General features: G+C 44.0%; 1 protein-coding gene and 1 non-coding gene across 2 annotated transcripts; one reads left to right on the top strand and one right to left on the bottom strand.

The window, feature by feature from the left end:
* Window positions 1–3,961: 3,961 nt before the first annotated feature.
* LOC133367466 (vomeronasal type-2 receptor 26-like) lies at window positions 3,962–17,530 on the bottom strand. The gene is made up of 5 exons (XM_061591569.1): window positions 17,387–17,530; window positions 15,540–16,421; window positions 6,993–7,220; window positions 6,123–6,249; window positions 3,962–4,872 (listed from the first exon to the last, which is right to left on the bottom strand). The coding sequence occupies exons 1-5, from the start codon at window positions 17,528–17,530 to the stop codon at window positions 3,962–3,964; spliced, it is 2,292 nt and encodes a 763-aa protein (XP_061447553.1).
* TRNAE-UUC (transfer RNA glutamic acid (anticodon UUC)) lies at window positions 4,945–5,019 on the top strand. Its single transcript has one exon. It is a non-coding gene; the product is annotated as a tRNA-Glu (tRNA).

Here is a 17,530-nt window from a genome sequence, read left to right as displayed (position 1 = left end):
AAACCAATTTATTTCTATGGGTCTACCCTAAGTCACAATCTATCCTAGTAATTTTAGGGTGCATCTGCTTACTTTATATTGGGAGGAGTTCTGGGCACTTGCCCATGAAGAGAAAAGTATCAAATATATAAACAAGTAATATGATTTTTTTTTAAGAAAGAGCAGGAGAAAGAGCCCAGAGTTGCTTTGTTCAGATTCCCATGTATGATCACCCCCCAGCCTTTCAAGCTCTCCCCCTCATTTTTCTGCTTTGAAGAAAAAATTTCTTTGGGGGCCCATGTTCAGTTTAATGCTTCAACCACACCCACTATGACATGCAGGCTCCTGACAGTTGTCTGCAGGTCAAGGCACCTATAGAAGTTCAGACTGATTGACTATTTATTAAATGTATACCTGCCTTTCATCCCAAAAGGAGCTCAGGGTAGTATACTGACTATGAATCAAAATGTGAATTCCCGTAATCAGAATTGTATGCCCTGCAACAATCACAGAACGTTACAAAAGGAGCCAGGCCTGTATGGAGGCCAGACCAATAAGAGCTCTGAATTCCTTGAGATGCCAATAAGGAATAGAGACGAGACCAGACTATTGCAAATACTTGCCTTTATTAGAACCTTTGCAAAGGGAGGGCCACCCTTAAGTGACTCTCCAGAATTTCTGACAGTCATCATATTTATAGGCTATAGATGCGTCACATACATAATATCAGAAATGCATAGCTAATCAAGAATACATCATTGTTTAATTTCTCAGCATCTGTCTATTCTGGTCCACTCCTCTGTTCTCCTTCCAAACTTCCTCTATCCTTGACCTTTGGTCCGATAAGCTGGAAATAACATTTTTAATTGTTAAAGAAGCAGATAGGCGGAAAACTCCCATACTTTTCACAAGGGAGGTAAGCATATGTTTCACTTAGCATTGTTTGATTTTATTTCAGTACAACCTTTTTAATTTTAACTCATTGTAACATTTACCCCTCAGATACTTTCTTAATTTCAAAAGTAAGAAAGTATCTTCTCAATTGTCAATGGTGGCATAAATATTTCCTTCTCCAGTAACAACTGATTGGGGAGCATAAACAGTATGGTTCCATACCTCTTCATGTTTTCCCTAGAGTGTCCTCAGAGCATGAGAAGAAAACACTTACTTTCAGAGTATGTCTGGTGGGTCCTTTGCTCTCTAAGGAGTTCAGGCCCCCTTCTCATGGCAGGCCCCTTTCTCATGCTCTTTCTATGCTGCAGAGAAATATCCCGTTCTCAAACTTTGGCTCACCCTGGGCATATCACACACAGAAACTCATTCTCTGTCCTACCACTCTCCCCTTTAGGGTTGCCAGGTCCATGGCCTGAGACTGATCCTGTATCTTTAGGAGAAGAGAAAGTCAGCCAAGTGCAGATGTCCCTGCAACCCTGTAATGGGAAAAACCACAAGGTGGAATTCTCCCTTCCCCCTCCACAACTTTTAAAGATACAGAAGATGTCTTGCAGGCTGGGCCTGGCAACCAAGAGGTCTTCTGTATCTTTAAAAGTTGTGCAGGGGAAAGGAAGAATTCCACCTTGTGGTTTTTCCCATTACAGTGTTGCAAAAACACCTGCACTTGGCTAACTGTCTCTTCTCCTAAAAATGCAGGATCAGTCTCAGGCCAAGAACCTGGCAACTCTACTCCCCTTTCCTGCTCAGCCATCTGCCTTTGCTGAGAAAATGTCTCCAAGTCTACCTGCTCCTTTCCCCTTACCTCTCACCACAAATTCCCCCAGTGACCAATATCCTGCACTTTCACACACACCATATGCCTTTTATGCAGCTGTAATGAGGGCAAGAGAGCATCCACTGCCGCTCCTCATCTGGCCCCATTAATGTTAATTTCCAGCCCAAATGAGAACCGGATAATGCAAAGGCCAGCAGTCACCACACTGCTCCCCTCACACATATCCATAAGGTAGTGATCCTACATCAGGGAAGCCAGTATAATTTAAGGGCACAATCCTATAGATTAATTCAAGATGGTTTAAATTTTGAACAATTGGGAGGGGAAAATACCAGCTGAGCCAGCAGAGCTGGCTTAATTTACACCAGGATTGGAGGTCATATGACCAAGCTGAATGGCAGTAGGATTATGGCATAAATCCCCCTCCCCCTCCATACCTCCTCTTTCCGCCAGTCTTGGTTGAGTCAGCTGAACCTTGTCTGAGCTAATTTGGGCTGGATGAGCCAGGATGAAGGATCTGTGCCGGCATAGCCTGGCTGATCAGGACCCAGCCAGCTCAGCTAGAGGTCTGCCACATCCTGTATCCCCTCAGCCAAACAAAATTAACAGTAGGATTGCACCCTAAGTCATGAATATTTTAAGTGTCATCCAGTGTAGAAACAGGAAGGGAAAATGCTCAACAAAGACAGACACCACTGTTGTTTATTATTTCATGAGCATGTACAACTGCTAGGATTTTACAAAGATGAAGATAGGCACAACATAGTATAATCTGGGGAGGGGGATAACATAGGGATATGCAGGAAGGGATCAGAAAAAAGGAAATCATCCAATTACCATTGACTAGCTCATTTCTGGCGTTCAGCTCAGTTGTCAATACACATATATTTGAATCTTAGGAGGAGGATGAAATCCAGCATGAGTAACCAATGACCAAGATCTCCAAAACCATCATAGAGTGCATGTTATAAATGGGGGTGGTGATGTGAGGAGGTTGTCAGACACACAGCACAGATGTCAGATTGAAATAATGGATAAGTGAATGATGAAAAATGGTATTAGTTTTTGTTCTATCCATTTGCTCATCTGTGATGGCCCCCAAGTCTCATGGGTCCTTTGCTAGTTACTGGCCTTTTAGGGTAGTCCCTGATCCACACCAGCAGGCACCAACCAGTCAATGACTCCTGAGGAGACCACATTTGGACATTGCCTGGAGATTCTACCTGTAGAAAAAGAAGGGTGGAGCATTCTCTCCATCAGCTGTGTTGTGATAGAGAAGGAAACTAGGGTTGCCAGGTTCCTGGCCTGAGACTGATCCTGTATCTTTACGAGAAGAGAAAGTCAGCCAAGTGCAGGTGTTCTTGGAACCCTGTAATGGGAAAAACCACAAGGTGGAATTCAGGCCCGGTGTCCAAGAGGTCTTCTGTATCTTTAGAAGTTGTGCAGGGGGAAGGGAGAATTCCACCTTGTGGTTTTTTCTCATTTCAGTGTTGCAAGGACACCTGCACTTGGGTGACTTTCTCTTTTCCTAAAGATACAGGATCAGTCTCAGGCCATGAACCTGGCAACCCTAGAAGGAACCCAGCTGCTATGCTTTGGGCAGAATGAAGGGAAGGGAAACAGGGCCGATGATTTGTTTCCTGGCATAAACAAATGTCTTGGTTTTGTCTGATAAACCCACTAAACAGCTTGAGAATGAGATCTGAAGGAATGCCTCCCTTCTCTTCAATTATCTACATATTACATTTTAACCTGCTTTGTTACACAGAGTCCCAACATGGCTTATGGCAGGGGTGGGCATCCAGTGGCTCTACTGATGTTGCTGGACTACAGCGCCCATCATCCCCGACCACTGGCCATGGCGACTGGGACTAATGAAAACCAGACTAATGAAAATCAGCAACTTCTGGGAGGACACAGTATCCCTCCCACAGGTTTAAAGTGTAAACCTGACCAGACATTAAGACCATAACTTGAAGCGTTACTGGAGATGTCTCATCTTTAATAGAAACAAGGCTATTTCTGCTATTGGACTGCCCACTTCAGAATGTCATCCCACCCACCCACACACACACACACACACACATACACAACTCCCTATATAGACAGATAAAAGCATCCTTTTTAGCATATTTTATAAAGGTTTAACTGGGAATCTGGGAAACCTTCCCTATGAAGAAAGACCAATTTTTTGGAGCACTTTTGGTTTAGGGGGAAAAAAGAGAAGCACATGAAAAACGGGTGGGAAGTCAGTCACATATTTAAATTCTTCTTTCTTACTAGCTGTTCCCTGGTGTTCAGCTCAGGCCTTCTTATAATAATGTACACTTTGGGCAGGAAGATGCAACTCAGCAGTCCAGCCCCAGAGACCAAGGTGGAGAAGATCTCCACAGCGACCATGTATTTCCCTTTGGTGCTCAGGTAAGTTGGGACAAAAGATACCCAAACACTGCAAAACACCAACATGCTGAAGGTGATGAGCTTGGCTTCATTGAAAGTATCAGGCAATTTCCTGGCAAAGAAGGCCACTGTGAAGCTGATGATGGCCAGAAACCCCATGTAGCCCAAGATTATGTAGAACATGATGTCTGAGCCCTCATTGCATTGCACTATGATCTGATCGATATGGGAGCGCATGTCCAACTCGGTGAAGGGAGGAGAGGTTGCCAACCACACTGCACAGATGCCAGTTTGCATAAGAGTACAGAGGATGATGACTGAGACTGCCACCCTCTTTCCTACCCATTTCCTCATCCTGTTTCCTGGCTTGGTAGCCATGAAAGCCAAAACCACAGTGATGGTTTTAGCCAACACACAGGACACAGCAAGGGAAAAGATGATTCCAAACACAGTTTGCCTCAGAAAGCAGGTCACTTTCCCAGGCTCTCCAATGAATAAGAAGGAGCACAGAAAGCAAAGCAACAGGGAAGCGAGGAGGGTGCAGGTGATGTTCCAGTTGTTGGCCTTGACAATGGGAGTATCCTGATGTTGAATGAAGATCCACATTACCACAAGGGTGATCAGAGAAAGGAAAAGAGCAAACGAAGTCAATATTATTCCCAGGGGTTCTCCATATGATAGATAACTTACATATTTTGGGAGACAGTGATCCTGCTTCTTGTTTGGGTGCTGATCCTCAGGGCACTTGTGGCAATGCTCTGCATCTGAAAGTCAGAAGTACAATAAATGCACATGTATCCATTTATTCTAGATGCCATCAATATATTAAGTTATTGGGAAGTGCTGCAGCTCAGTGGCAGAGCATCTGCTTTTCATGCAGATGGTCCCAGGTTCAACTCCTGGCATCTCCAGGTTGGGTGGGAAACACTTTTGTCTGAACCCAGAAGAGCTGCTACCAGTTAGAAATGACCAAATGAGTGAATCAGTGGTCTCATTCAATTTAAGGCAACTTCTTATATTCTTATTTGTATTGTCGCATGGAAATGGATTTCAATATACAAAAAAGGATATCAGGCTCACACAACCAGTATGTGTGAGCATCTCATTCCTACTAAGAGTTGGAGGAAAATTCATTACCATGCACATTAGGTGGTCTGGGGCTCGGATGAAAAAAATATGATATGAATTTACATTGCACCTTCTCCCATCTTGAGATCAGAATTTTGACCATGTTCACACACATGCACTCTCTGTATCTCGAAAGTACAATTCAATACTGTCCTGTCCTTTTACTTTGAATGACTGATAGCATATTGATAATGGAGAACTCTCTTAATACCATGGATATTCAAGGGAATATTCAGTTCATTCCATCCATCTCTGTCTATCTGTCCTATAACTCAATATACTTTGGTGGCTTCACAAAGTGGAATAATTGTGGAAAGGACATTTGTTTTGAACTGTGTGTGGTTAAAATGTTTTTAAATAAATATTTAAAGGCAGAGGGGAAAAAAGCAGAGAAGCCCAGTTTGTAAATTCCCTTATATCAGGGACAGACAATATATGGTCCCACAGATGTTATGGTACTCCAGATCCTGTCATCCCTGACCATTGGCCATAACAGCTGAGTCTGATGAGAGCTGCAGTTCAATAACATTTGGAGGCTCACAGGTTCCACTTCCCTGAATTATGTATGCGCTGGAGAAAAATGAAACTCAGATTTGCTCATGAAATGATTTCTGTAAATGTAAACTGAATTCTATACACATGAACAATATACAACTGAATACCAACAGCCAAATATGTGAAGTCATTCTCTAAAAAAGGAATGACCTATGAAGGGATATAACATTTCTGTTCATTTTCTTAATGAACCATTAAAATATGAAAGTCAACCTTTGATGTGGTGGGATTTTACTGATCAACAATGCACATGTGAACCAACTCTTGGAGGAAATTTAATTCATATAAATTTGGAATTCTTTCCCCACAGAAGTGTGGGATCTCTACTTACTTGTCTGGTTTGAAATCATTGTTTCAGAGCAGTGGGGACAATCATAACAACAAATCTGTTCACCCTGACGAATGGTCTTGCTGTGCCCAGGATGGCAACTCTCAACACATGTGGATCGGGGCAGCTTCTAACAAGAGCCACAAGGAAAGAGGTTTAGACAAGGCATCAGGACATGTGTGTACACGGGTGGCAGCATGCAGGGCTGGAAGTGAATATTTAAGTCAGCAGCACCCTGATCTCCACTGCTTTATTTGGCAGCCTACCACCCACCCTCTCACTTAATAGGTAGCAGTATTTTCATGGGATGTTCCTAACATTTGGCAGCAAAGGAGAAAGAGAGAATTCACTATGGAACAACCTGAGGCCCCTATATGATAAAAAGTGATTTCCAGGCCAGCTCACACACCTAAACATGTGAGGTTTGTGCTTATGTAAGAAGAGAATCCCTCTGCAGCTAAAGATGTGGGCATGTAGAAAGAAGGCAGGTAATGTTGCATGTCATCCAAGGAGAGTTGGCTCGCCCATTGGTATTAACATCTGAGTGAATGTTCAAGAGCTAGCTGTCTCCTTAGCAGTTGTTTCTCACAAAATTAGAATGCGGTTCAATGTTAAATAAAGTCAGGGGCCTAGTTACCCAAATACCTGTACTTTGGTTCTTTCCTTCAGGTGTGGGTGCAATGCATTAGTTATACAAAAATAACAAAGACTTGTCACGATTCCTGGAATCCTTCAGGATTCACACACAAAAATTGTGGTGAATATTGTGGAAATCTAGACAAGTTGGATTAGGGACTGTCAAGGACCTGACCAGCAGTGTTTTTCTGCTCTCTTGCAATAATGAAGAGTGAATAAAATAAGAGTCATTTCCACCTGCTTGAACTTGTGATTCCACACAATAGCACTTCCGTTGATGGTGAACGCTTTTCTTTCAGGAGCCTGTGGGTCCATCCTTCCAATACGGACTCTCTGGATGGATGCATTGGAGAAGTTGACTGTGTTGATGATATCATAGCCAGCTGCCAACTCACCATTTTCATGAAAGAATATTTCTTCTCCAGCACTATTGTTGAAGCGGATGTGTTTCAGGAAGGAGTGGAGCTACATTGGAGGGGATAACAAAGTGAACTGGAGCAAGCAGTGGGAACTTGATACTTCCATTTGCTTACAATTTGCTGCCAATCTGTTCACATTCAACCCCCGTTTGCCATTCTAATGATATGCACCAATAGCCGTATGATTGGTATAGGACAGAGGAAAACACTTGCTATATTTTACGTGATCTAAGATGAAACAAAACATGATGGACCTGTGATTCCCAGTGAAGGAAATAAAATATTTTAAGGAACAGTATTAAAACCACAGATCTGGAAACACTTAATGTTCAGTTCTCACTTCAGAATTTGCAGCTCCGATTTTGGTAGAGCATGTTTTTGTTTCCCCAATGTTGTGTTCTACTCTCAACACCCAATATTTCTTTAAGAAACATTTACTCCAAGCATTGCTGTATCAACCGAGTAACCGTGTGTGTGTGTGCGGGTGCGCGGGTGCGCACGTGCACCGGCTCAGCCACATTCTATCTCTTAATGACTCAAATATGATTACTGATCTCCTCAATCTGAAACACAAGCCAGGGAGGCAACCATGTTAGGGAGTTCTCTGAACCTTCAGACAGAGGAAGCTGCCTTACAGTAGTGTAGTGGCAAATGCAGAAGTGCAAAGTTCCTTCATAATAGCCACAGCGTGTCCTTCTAAGATTATGCAACATTCTTAAATTATAGAATAATCTGGCCAGGCATAAATAGTGCTTTCTGCTTCTCTGTCACTGTCACCATTTTATTGTTCTTTCTCACTGTCAGAGATAAGTGAAGGGTCTTGTCAGTGGCTCATTCATCTCCTTTCACTCTGATTGTCTCTGATCAGCAGAAAAAGACAAAGAAGCAAGTTAGAAGATCCTTTTTAGTGGCTAACACACTCCTATTTCATGATTATTTCATGATTATAGGAAACTGGAGTCATAGGAACCCTGCTAGGACCTGGCTCTCAAAAACATAAGGGGTCTATGACCCCCTGAGACCCTTGATGACTACACACCTGCCTTATACACCAAGTCTATATTGCTCATTGTATTGTCTACAGTGACTGACAGCAGTTCATCTCTCCATGGGTTCAGATTGGGGACATTCCCAGCCCTACCTGGAGATGTATGGCATTGAACCTGGGACTTCCAGCATGCAAGGCAGATGCCCTACCACTGGACTGCAGCCTTTCTCACTCCGTTTACTTCATCCTATCTGCATAACTTCTTGTAGGTAGAGTGGCATTGTCAGAAGCAGGCAGGGCGAGAGAGAGGGTGTGATGTTTGTTATTTGACATAGCAATTTCACAGGAAAACCAAATGCTGAGAAATGTAGGCTCTGGTGCCAGTGATACTACTATTACATTGCTAGTGGTCAGCAGGGCATCACAGGCAGGGTGGCATTGTTCCTCTAGCTTCCTGAGCCTCGCCCATTACCTACTCTCTCTTTCAGTAAGTGATAGCAACAGTCAGTACTGGGAAGTCAGGCATGAAATTCCACCCTGCCTGCACCGCCCTGTCCTCCACTGCGTGGGGCAGGTGTATATACTTTAATACATTAAATTAGAAGTTTTATCTCTAGCCAGAATCAGGGAAGGTCTATAGTTGATATGATGTAGTTTCCTGTTTGTTTGTTGACTTGCCCTCCCCTTTCCCCTCCTTGGTTCTGTCATTTGATTTCTCCATTAACCACATGGAGACAAGCAGGCATGTGGTTGCTTGCCAGAAGCTGATAACAATGGACTGAAAGGAACCACATTTCTTCTTTCCAATTTATAAGCTGAGCCTGTATCACTGTATACAAGAAGGGTTGTGAATAAAGATTATTTTATATACTTTACTGAAGAAGGCTTGCTTGCTTTATTCTGCTGTATAGGGTGCAAGGGTAGTGGGCTGGTTGATTGTTCATTCCATTTTGGCAATTTTTCTCTGCTAGGGATAGAACTACAGACATGTTTTATCCCATAAATCCCATCAGAAACAATGTCCAGAAAATGTCCACAATCAAAGACAATGCTGCTCCGTTACCAGCTGGTTGGCCCACCAGAAAACTAGCACAAGGATGTTATTCCAGTTCTCTTTTCTAGGAACTGGAGGCTTTTAGCCATTGGACTTCAGAGCATAGCTGCAGAACATCTGAATCGTCTGAGCAGGTTGGTCTGCCCATTATGAGTAGCTTCCTCATGAGTAGCCCTTTACTCACAAAGTGTCCTTGATCTCCAGGCAGGCAGTCTGTTTTTTGGCAACTGACTGGGGCTGTATCTTTCGGTATGGTGCTCCCCCAGACTCGGTGGCTCTCGGGGAAAGTGCTGGAGGGTCACTGTGGGAGCAGCTGCGCTCCAAGGAGCAGCCTTTCTGTCCGGATGACAGTGTGGAGCAGAGCGTCAAGCTAAGCGAAGCGACATGGTAGGAGCCCAGGGTGGCAAACAAAACCACTATAGAACATCATAAAAACAGGCATTAAAATATATTAAAACAAAACGCTCTGCTCTGCCCTGCCGTCGTTCGTCTGCTCTCCGCCTTGCTGCGTTGTTGATCATCGTTGCTGTTTGTTGGTTGCTTGGACGTCTTCACCATCATTGTCTTCACTATTCTGCTATTGGAGGCGGAGCGGATCGCCGTTGTTTGGGACACGAACGTCGATTTTTGCTGTTTTGGGATACTGCTGCAGTTTTGTACCTTTTGTCCCATCGCCATCGTGTCATCCTTGTGTTGCTGCTATTACGGCCTCTTTAAGAACGGCCAGTGTTGTTAACATAGCTGCGGCTCTGAGCTTGCAACATTTTACTCATTGCTGCCACCTGGATGTAATGAATATGTTTGAATGTGTATTATGTTTCGTGAATGATTGAGCTGTTAGTGTATGAGTTTTTAGTTGGAATGTGTTGTAGTTATTTTAATATTGTCTGAGTGTATTGTGTGTATGTTTACTGTATCGTATTATTGATGAAGTGTGTGTATGTGTGTGAATTCTTTGTGTGTTTTGCTGTAAATGTGTATCATTTGGTGTGAATGTGACCAGGTGTGTGTGTATTGGTGTTTTTATCTCTTTTAATATGTGCCTGGGAGAGTGTATTATACGTCAACCGGGGAGACCTTCGGGGGCCCCAATTAGCATAGTGACGGGTAATGGGAGGTATGGTGTTGTGAGGAGAACATGCCAGGTAAGGGGAACCCGTCCCAGACAAGTAGTGTCTGTGACCCGTTCCGGTTCTCCTCACACCCCCAGGACTGCTGGTTGTCCTATCAGTCAGCCTTCGGATCTCCATATGCTGTTGTTAAATGCCAGGTCGGTACAGCATAAGATCTCCCTTGTTCATGATTTAATTGTGGAGGAGGCGGCCGACCTGGCGTGCATAACCGAGACCTGGGTGGGTGATATGGGAGGAGTTGCTCTTACCCAGCTTTGCCCACCTGGGTATACAGTTCAGCATCATGGTAGAGCCGAAGGTCGGGGAGGCGGGGTTGCCGTGGTCTATAGGAGTTCTTTCTCACTCACCGAGCACCCTGTACAGGTGACGACTGGTTTGGAGTGTCTCCACCTTGTGCTGGGCCAGAGAGACAGGCTGGGAATTTTGTTGGTGTACCGCCCGCCCTGCTGCTCAACAAATTCCCTAACTGAGCTGACAGAAGTAGTCTCGGAGGTATTGTTGCAGTCCCCTAGACTGTTGGTACTGGGGGACTTCAACATCCATGCCGAGACTGCTTTATCTGGGCTCAGGACTTCATGGCCTCCATGAGAACCATGGGGCTGTCTCAGTTTGTTACTGGCCCAACGCATGTGTTGGGACATACCCTTGATTTGATCTTTGCCACTGGACAGGGAGATGGTGATCTGGAGGTTGGGGTTTTTTCATCTACCCCATTGTCATGGACAGATCACCGCTTGCTGAGGTTTAGACTTACGGCGACCCTTTCCCTCTGCAAGGGTGGGGGACCTATTAAATTGGTCCGCCCTCGGAGATTAATGGATCCTGAGGGTTTCCAAAAGGCTCTGGGGGATTTTCCGACTGAGAAGACTGGCACTCCTGTTGAAGCCCTGGTTGAACTGTGGAATACGGAGATGACCCGGGCGGTTGACACGATCGCTCCCATGCGCCCCCTCCTATGTAGAGCTCATACAGCTCCATGGTATACCTCGGAGCTGAGAGCGATGAAGCAAAAGAGGAGGAGGCTTGAGTGCAGATGGAGGCGGACTCCCGACGAATGCAATTATGCCTTGGTAAGTGCCTGCTCTAAGCGATATATAGCAGCGGTGAGGGCAGCAAAAAAGAGATATTTTGCTGTCAGTATTAAGGCATCACTCTCCCGCCCAGCGGAGCTTTTTAAAACTGTACGAGGGCTTTTACATCTTGGCCCTCGGGATACTATAGATTCATCTGTAGCCCGCTGTGAAGAGTTTGCTGGACACTTCCAAGATAAGATCGCTTGCATTCGTCGGAACTTAAGAACATAAGAACATAAGAAGAGCCTGTTGGATCAGGCCAGTGGCCCATCTAGTCCAGCATCCTGTTCTCACAGTGGCCAACCAGGTGCCTGGGGGAAGCCCGCAAGCAGCACCCGAGTGCAAGAACACTCTCCCCTCCTGAGGCTTCCAGCAACTGGTTTTCAGAAGCATGCTGCCTCTGACTAGGGTGGCACAACACAGCCATCATGGCTAGTAGCCATTGATAGCCCTGTCCTCCATGAATTTGTCTAATCTTCTTTTAAAGCCATCCAAGCTGGTGGCCATTACTGCATCTTGTGGGAGCAAATTCCATAGTTTAACTATGTGCTGAGTAAAGAAGTACTTCCTTTTGTCTGTCCTGAATCTTCCAACATTCAGCTTCTTTGAATGTCCACGAGTTCTAGTATTATGAGAGAGGGAGAAGAACTTTTCTCTATCCACTTTCTCAATGCCATGCATAATTTTATACACTTCTATCATGTCTCCTCTGACCCGCCTTTTCTCTAAACTAAAAAGCCCCAAATGCTGCAACCTTTCCTCGTAAGGGAGTCGCTCCATCCCCTTGATCATTCTGGTTGCCCTCTTCTGAACCTTTTCCAACTCTAGAATATCCTTTTTGAGATGAGGCGACCAGAACTGTACACAGTATTCCAAATGCGGCCGCACCATAGATTTATACAACGGCATTATGATATCGGCTGTTTTATTTTCAATACCTTTCCTAATTATCGCTAGCATGGAATTTGCCTTTTTCACAGGTGCCGCACACTGGGTCGACATTTTCATCGTGCTGTCCACTACAACCCCGAGGTCTCTCTCCTGGTCGGTCACCGCCAGGTCAGACCCCATGAGCATATATGTGAAATTCAGATTTTTTGCTCCAATATGCATAATTTTACACTTGTTTATATTGAATTGCATTTGCCATTTTTCCGCCCATTCACTCAGTTTGGAGAGGTCTTTTTGGAGCTCTTCGCAATCCCTTTTTGTTTTAACAACCCTGAACAATTTAGTGTCGTCAGCAAACTTGGCCACTTCACTGCTCACTCCTAATTCTAGGTCATTAATGAACAAGTTGAAAAGTACAGGTCCCAATACCGATCCTTGAGGGACTCCACTTTCTACAGCCCTCCATTGGGAGAACTGTCCGTTTATTCCTACTCTCTGCTTTCTGCTTCTTAACCAATTTCTTATCCACAAGAGGACCTCTCCTCTTATTCCATGACTGCTAAGCTTCCTCAGAAGCCTTTGGTGAGTTACCTTGTCAAACGCTTTTTGAAAGTCTAAGTACACTATGTCCACTGGATCACCTCTATCTATATGCTTGTTGACACTCTCAAAGAATTCTAATAGGTTACTGAGACAGGACTTTCCCTTGCAGAAGCCATGCTGGCTCTGCTTCAGCAAGGCTTGTTCTTCTATGTGCTTGGTTAATCTAGCTTTAATCATACTTTCTACCAGTTTTCCAGGGACAGAAGTTAAGCTAACTGGCCTGTAATTTCCGGGATCCCCTCTGGATCCCTTTTTGAAGATTGGTGTTACATTTGCCACTTTCCAGTCCTCAGGCACGGAGGAGGACCCGAGGGACAAGTTACATATTTTAGTTAGCAGATCAGCAATTTCACCTTTGAGTTCTTTGAGAACTCTCGGGTGGATGCCATCTGGGCCCGGTGATTTGTCAGTTTTTATATTGTCCATTAAGCTTAGAACTTCCTCTCTCGTTACCACTATTTGTCTTAGTTCCTCAGAATCCCTTCCTGCAAATGTTAGTTCAGGTTCAGGGATCTGCCCTATATCTTCCACTGTGAAGACAGATGCAAAGAATTCATTTAGCTTCTCTGCAATCTCCTTATCGTTCTTTAGTACACCTTTGACTCCCTTATCATCCAAGGGTCCAATTGTCTCCCTAGATGGTCTCCTGCTTTGAATGTATTTATAGAATTTTTTGTTGTTGGTTTTTATGTTCTTAGCAATGTGCTCCTCAAATTCTTTTTTAGCATCCCTTATTGTCTTCTTGCATTTCTTTTGCCAGAGTTTGTGTTCTTTTTTATTTTCTTCATTCAGACAAGACTTCCATTTTTTGAAGGAAGACTTTTTACCTCTAAGAGCTTCCTTGACTTTGCTTGTTAACCATGCTGGCATCTTCTTGGCCCTGGCGGTACCTTTTCTGATCTGCGGTATGCACTCCAGTTGAGCTTCTAATGTAGTGTTTTTAAACAACTTCCAAGCATTTTCGAGTGATGTGACCCTCTGGACTTTGTTTTTCAGCTTTCTTTTTACCAATCCCCTCATTTTTGTGAAGTTTCCTCTTTTGAAGTCAAATGTGACCGTGTTGGATTTTCTTGGCAATTGGCCAGTTACATGTACGTTTAATTTAATAGCACTGTGGTCACTGCTCCCAATCGGTTCAACAACACTTACATCTCGCATGGGACCGCAATACCTGGTGGAGCGCCTCTCCCAATATGAAACTACCCGTACACTGCGCTCAACATCTAAGGCCCTCCTCCGAGTACCATCCCATCGAGAAGCTCGGAGGGTGGTGACTAGAAATAGGGCCTTTTCGGTTGTGGCCCCCGAATTGTGGAATGGTCTTCCCGATGAGGTGCGCCTGGCGCCGACGCTGCTATCTTTTCGGCGCCAGGTGAAAACCTTTTTATATTCCCAGGCATTTCAATGTGTACTATTAATATTTATTGATGTATTTTGCTGCTGTTTCGATTTTTGTTTACGTCTGTTTGGTTTGATTCCATTGTATTATTGTATTTATATATTTTCTGATTGTTTTATTGTTATGTACACTGCCCTGAGAGCCCTTGGGCTTAGGGCGGTATATAAATAAAATAAAATAAATAAATAAATAAAATCTGATTTGGTGCAGGGACCTTCTGTTTCTTGTGGGGGAGGTCATCATCCCATGACCTCTGAAGGCCCAAGATCCCCCTGCTCTGTCTGCCTGCACACTGACACACCCTGTTTCTCTGTAACATTTGTGTGAGGAGTAGCAAGTTCTCCTCTGAACAGAATTCTTCTAGGGGAGGCATAACGATTAGAGGAGGTGTCCAAATTAGTGCATTTTTGAAAGATATGGTGCACTTATCTTGATTCTGAATGTCATCTGATGATATCCAAACATAGACCAGAAATTGTTTCTGCATCTCAGGAACACTGGGACTGGAGGTTACATGACTGAGCTGAAAAGATGTGGGATGCAGTGTAAGTGCCCCAACCCTTGGTCCCACCTCTGCCACACACTGAGAATGTCCCTCTTGCAGGCTTACACCTGCTTCATTTATGCCGGCCTCAGCTGAGTTGGGGGAGCCCTGGCTGAGGAGGGAGGGGAATGGTGAGGTGTTGCTGGCTCAGTTGTGGATGAGGGACTTATGCCAGTGTAGCCTGATTGAGCCAGGACCCAGCCAGTGATCCAGTATGTCCTAACTATCCTTAGCCCAGTGTCACTATGTATAGAATTGCACACTTAAATTAATAAGCAAACGTCCCTTGGATTTATATGATCAATATGGTTCAGCTAACTGAACCAGCCAAGGAACTGAATTGGCTACCAAAGTACTCTCTTGTGTGTACTTTAATCTTGCAAGAACAATCCACCACCTGCAAATTAGGGTGGTCCATCAGAGGCTTGATACATCTACTCCTTGGCTGCAAATAGAAAAAAAATACAAGGGGACCTCAAGCACCTGCAATGCCAGAAGATGTGGTGGGCACTGGATGCTTTTAGGACACAATTTGTGCAGGCCTGGTGTTGGGAGCTCCTATGAACTTCTATAACCTGCTACACTAGATCAAGGATTTTAAATCCACCGTTTGTAAGGCAGTTCTGTCCATACAGATTTCTAGCTCATTACCATAGTGGAAGCCAAGAGAGACTTCCTACCTGCCATGGATGAACATTTAGAATATTCCATGAGCCTTCTCCTCCCATTGCCTTTTGCCTTGATCTAGATGAAAACATGGCATGGAGAGCATGGGCAATAGCATAAACAGCATTGTAGATACTGTAGCTCTGGCCAGACATCCCCATTTCAAACACAGATTGAGGGAGGCTCCTGAGGTTCTCTTTCCCAGTACAATTTGTCTCATTTGATAAAATCACGTTATATTCTGGGAATGAACAAACAAATGCATTGGCCCAGAATGCGTGCATCAAAAGAGTCACAGATTGATGAGGATTTAAATCCTCAAGAAACTCTTCATATCCTGCCACAGTATTTGTGTGGAGTGCGAAGGACAAGGTGCCGTTGAAGGATTTTGGTGTGAATACCCCATGATAGAGAACAGATGTAAAATCCCACTGGGCTGTTATGATCCAGACCCTCTCTATGGGCTTCATTTCTTTAAATTCATGTAAATATAAAATCATTCGTAAGCCCTCCATTGACCGTGAGTCACCATGCACAAGAATCACATTGGTTTCAGTGGATGAGAGAACAGAACTTATTCTTTTCAACTGATTATTAAGTTTTATTTCCATATGATCCGTAAGTTCCATTGTTTCTCCCCAGTGCTTCTTCAGGTTTGGCATAATTTCCTTAAAGGCAAAGCAAATATTGTTCTGGAGTAGGCAAGGCTCAAGAGTCCTCAGCAACATTTCTCCACTGTTGTCATCTGAAAGAATAAGGCCAATCCAGGTCCATCCAAAATGCTGAAGCAGCTGAACAATCCCAGCATACTGAGGACGTTCATTGGAGATCATCTGATAGACAGAAGGGAACTGTGTTTTGTCACTCAAAGTGGGATCAAAGGAGTCATAAGCAAGCTGAGAAGAAAGAAGAAACCTTTTAGAACTAACAACAAATTCTCATTATGCTTGCAGTTAAAATACTTAAGAGGTCTTGCAGAATGACAGCTCATTGTAACACTGGTGCTTCACTGTGGGGACTGTTGCTTAAAAGGTACACACATTTTAAATGTAGACTAATGTTAGAACTCCCAAATAATATTTAAGAGTAACATTATTTTTGTAGGGAAGTTGATTTGGAGTGGAGAATTCATGGAGCCGAACGATATGATTACTTTAGCCCAGAAATAGGGAGCCTCAAGCTAGGAGGCTGATAGTTGCCCTCCTGACCTCTGTATCTGGCCCTAGGGCTTGTCCCAAGCCACGAGCCTTCACTGGCTCCATTTCACAACCCAAGTGCTTTTTGCCTGGCTGGAATGTGTCCTCAAACTCCGATAATGCTTCTTGTTTCCCTTGATGGAGGAGTTTGTAATTGGGTAGAAACTAGCCTTCTGCATAAAGTTAAAAGTTGCATTCATTCCTCTGCACACTTTTGCATCTGGAGCAGCACACCACTGACATGTGGTCCTCAACAGGCCTTACAGAAAGGAATGCTGACCTCCCCTGCTTTAATCCTTAATCCTCATTTTTTTCTAGTCCAACTTTCCCAATCCCAGCTCTTTCCCCCTTACCTGAGAGTTGAAACATTCTCTTAAATACTGTGAAGGGCCAGTTTTAGTGGGGAAATTACAGACAATAAAATAATACACTGCATAATACACACTCCTGCTTCTTCACTCCAGATTTCCCTCTCCCAAAAAACCTGAAGTGCTAGGGCTCTAACGTAGTGCATATTGAATAGGATCTGTGTTGAGATAAGTAACCAGAGGAGAGCTGTTGAGCCTTACCCTTTTTTTAACAGGTGTGGTAGACAGCAACTTGGGAAAGCCTACTCCCCTATGGTCCCAAGTGGTTGTTCCTCCTTAAATGGTGAATACACCTACCTGTGGCATCTTGTAGATATTTAAGATGTGTGGCATCTGATTGGAGTTATGAGAGGTGAGCCCACCGATGACAGCCTTTAGCTTGTCTGTCTTGCCACAGATGTAGTTAAGGGGGTTCCCATGGCTTCTGAAAAGGAGATCCAT

Source organism: Rhineura floridana, chromosome 11 (genome assembly GCF_030035675.1).
Source record: "Rhineura floridana isolate rRhiFlo1 chromosome 11, rRhiFlo1.hap2, whole genome shotgun sequence".
NCBI classification, from domain to species: domain Eukaryota; kingdom Metazoa; phylum Chordata; class Lepidosauria; order Squamata; family Rhineuridae; genus Rhineura; species Rhineura floridana.
Note: the sequence above shows the minus strand (reverse complement) of the source record. Positions and strands in the feature narration are given on the sequence as shown.

Excerpts from the sequence above, each read along its gene's own strand:
- LOC133367466 (XM_061591569.1), bottom strand. The coding sequence starts at position 17,530 with ATGGATCTCCTTTTCAGAAGCCATGGGAACCCCCTTAACTACATCTGT. Across the intron at positions 16,422-17,386 it reads ATATCTACAAGATGCCACAG|CTTGCTTATGACTCCTTTGA; the intron begins GTAGGTGTATTC and ends CTTTCTTCTCAG. Across the intron at positions 7,221-15,539 it reads TAAATGTTCATCCATGGCAG|CTCCACTCCTTCCTGAAACA; the intron begins GTAGGAAGTCTC and ends CCTCCAATGTAG.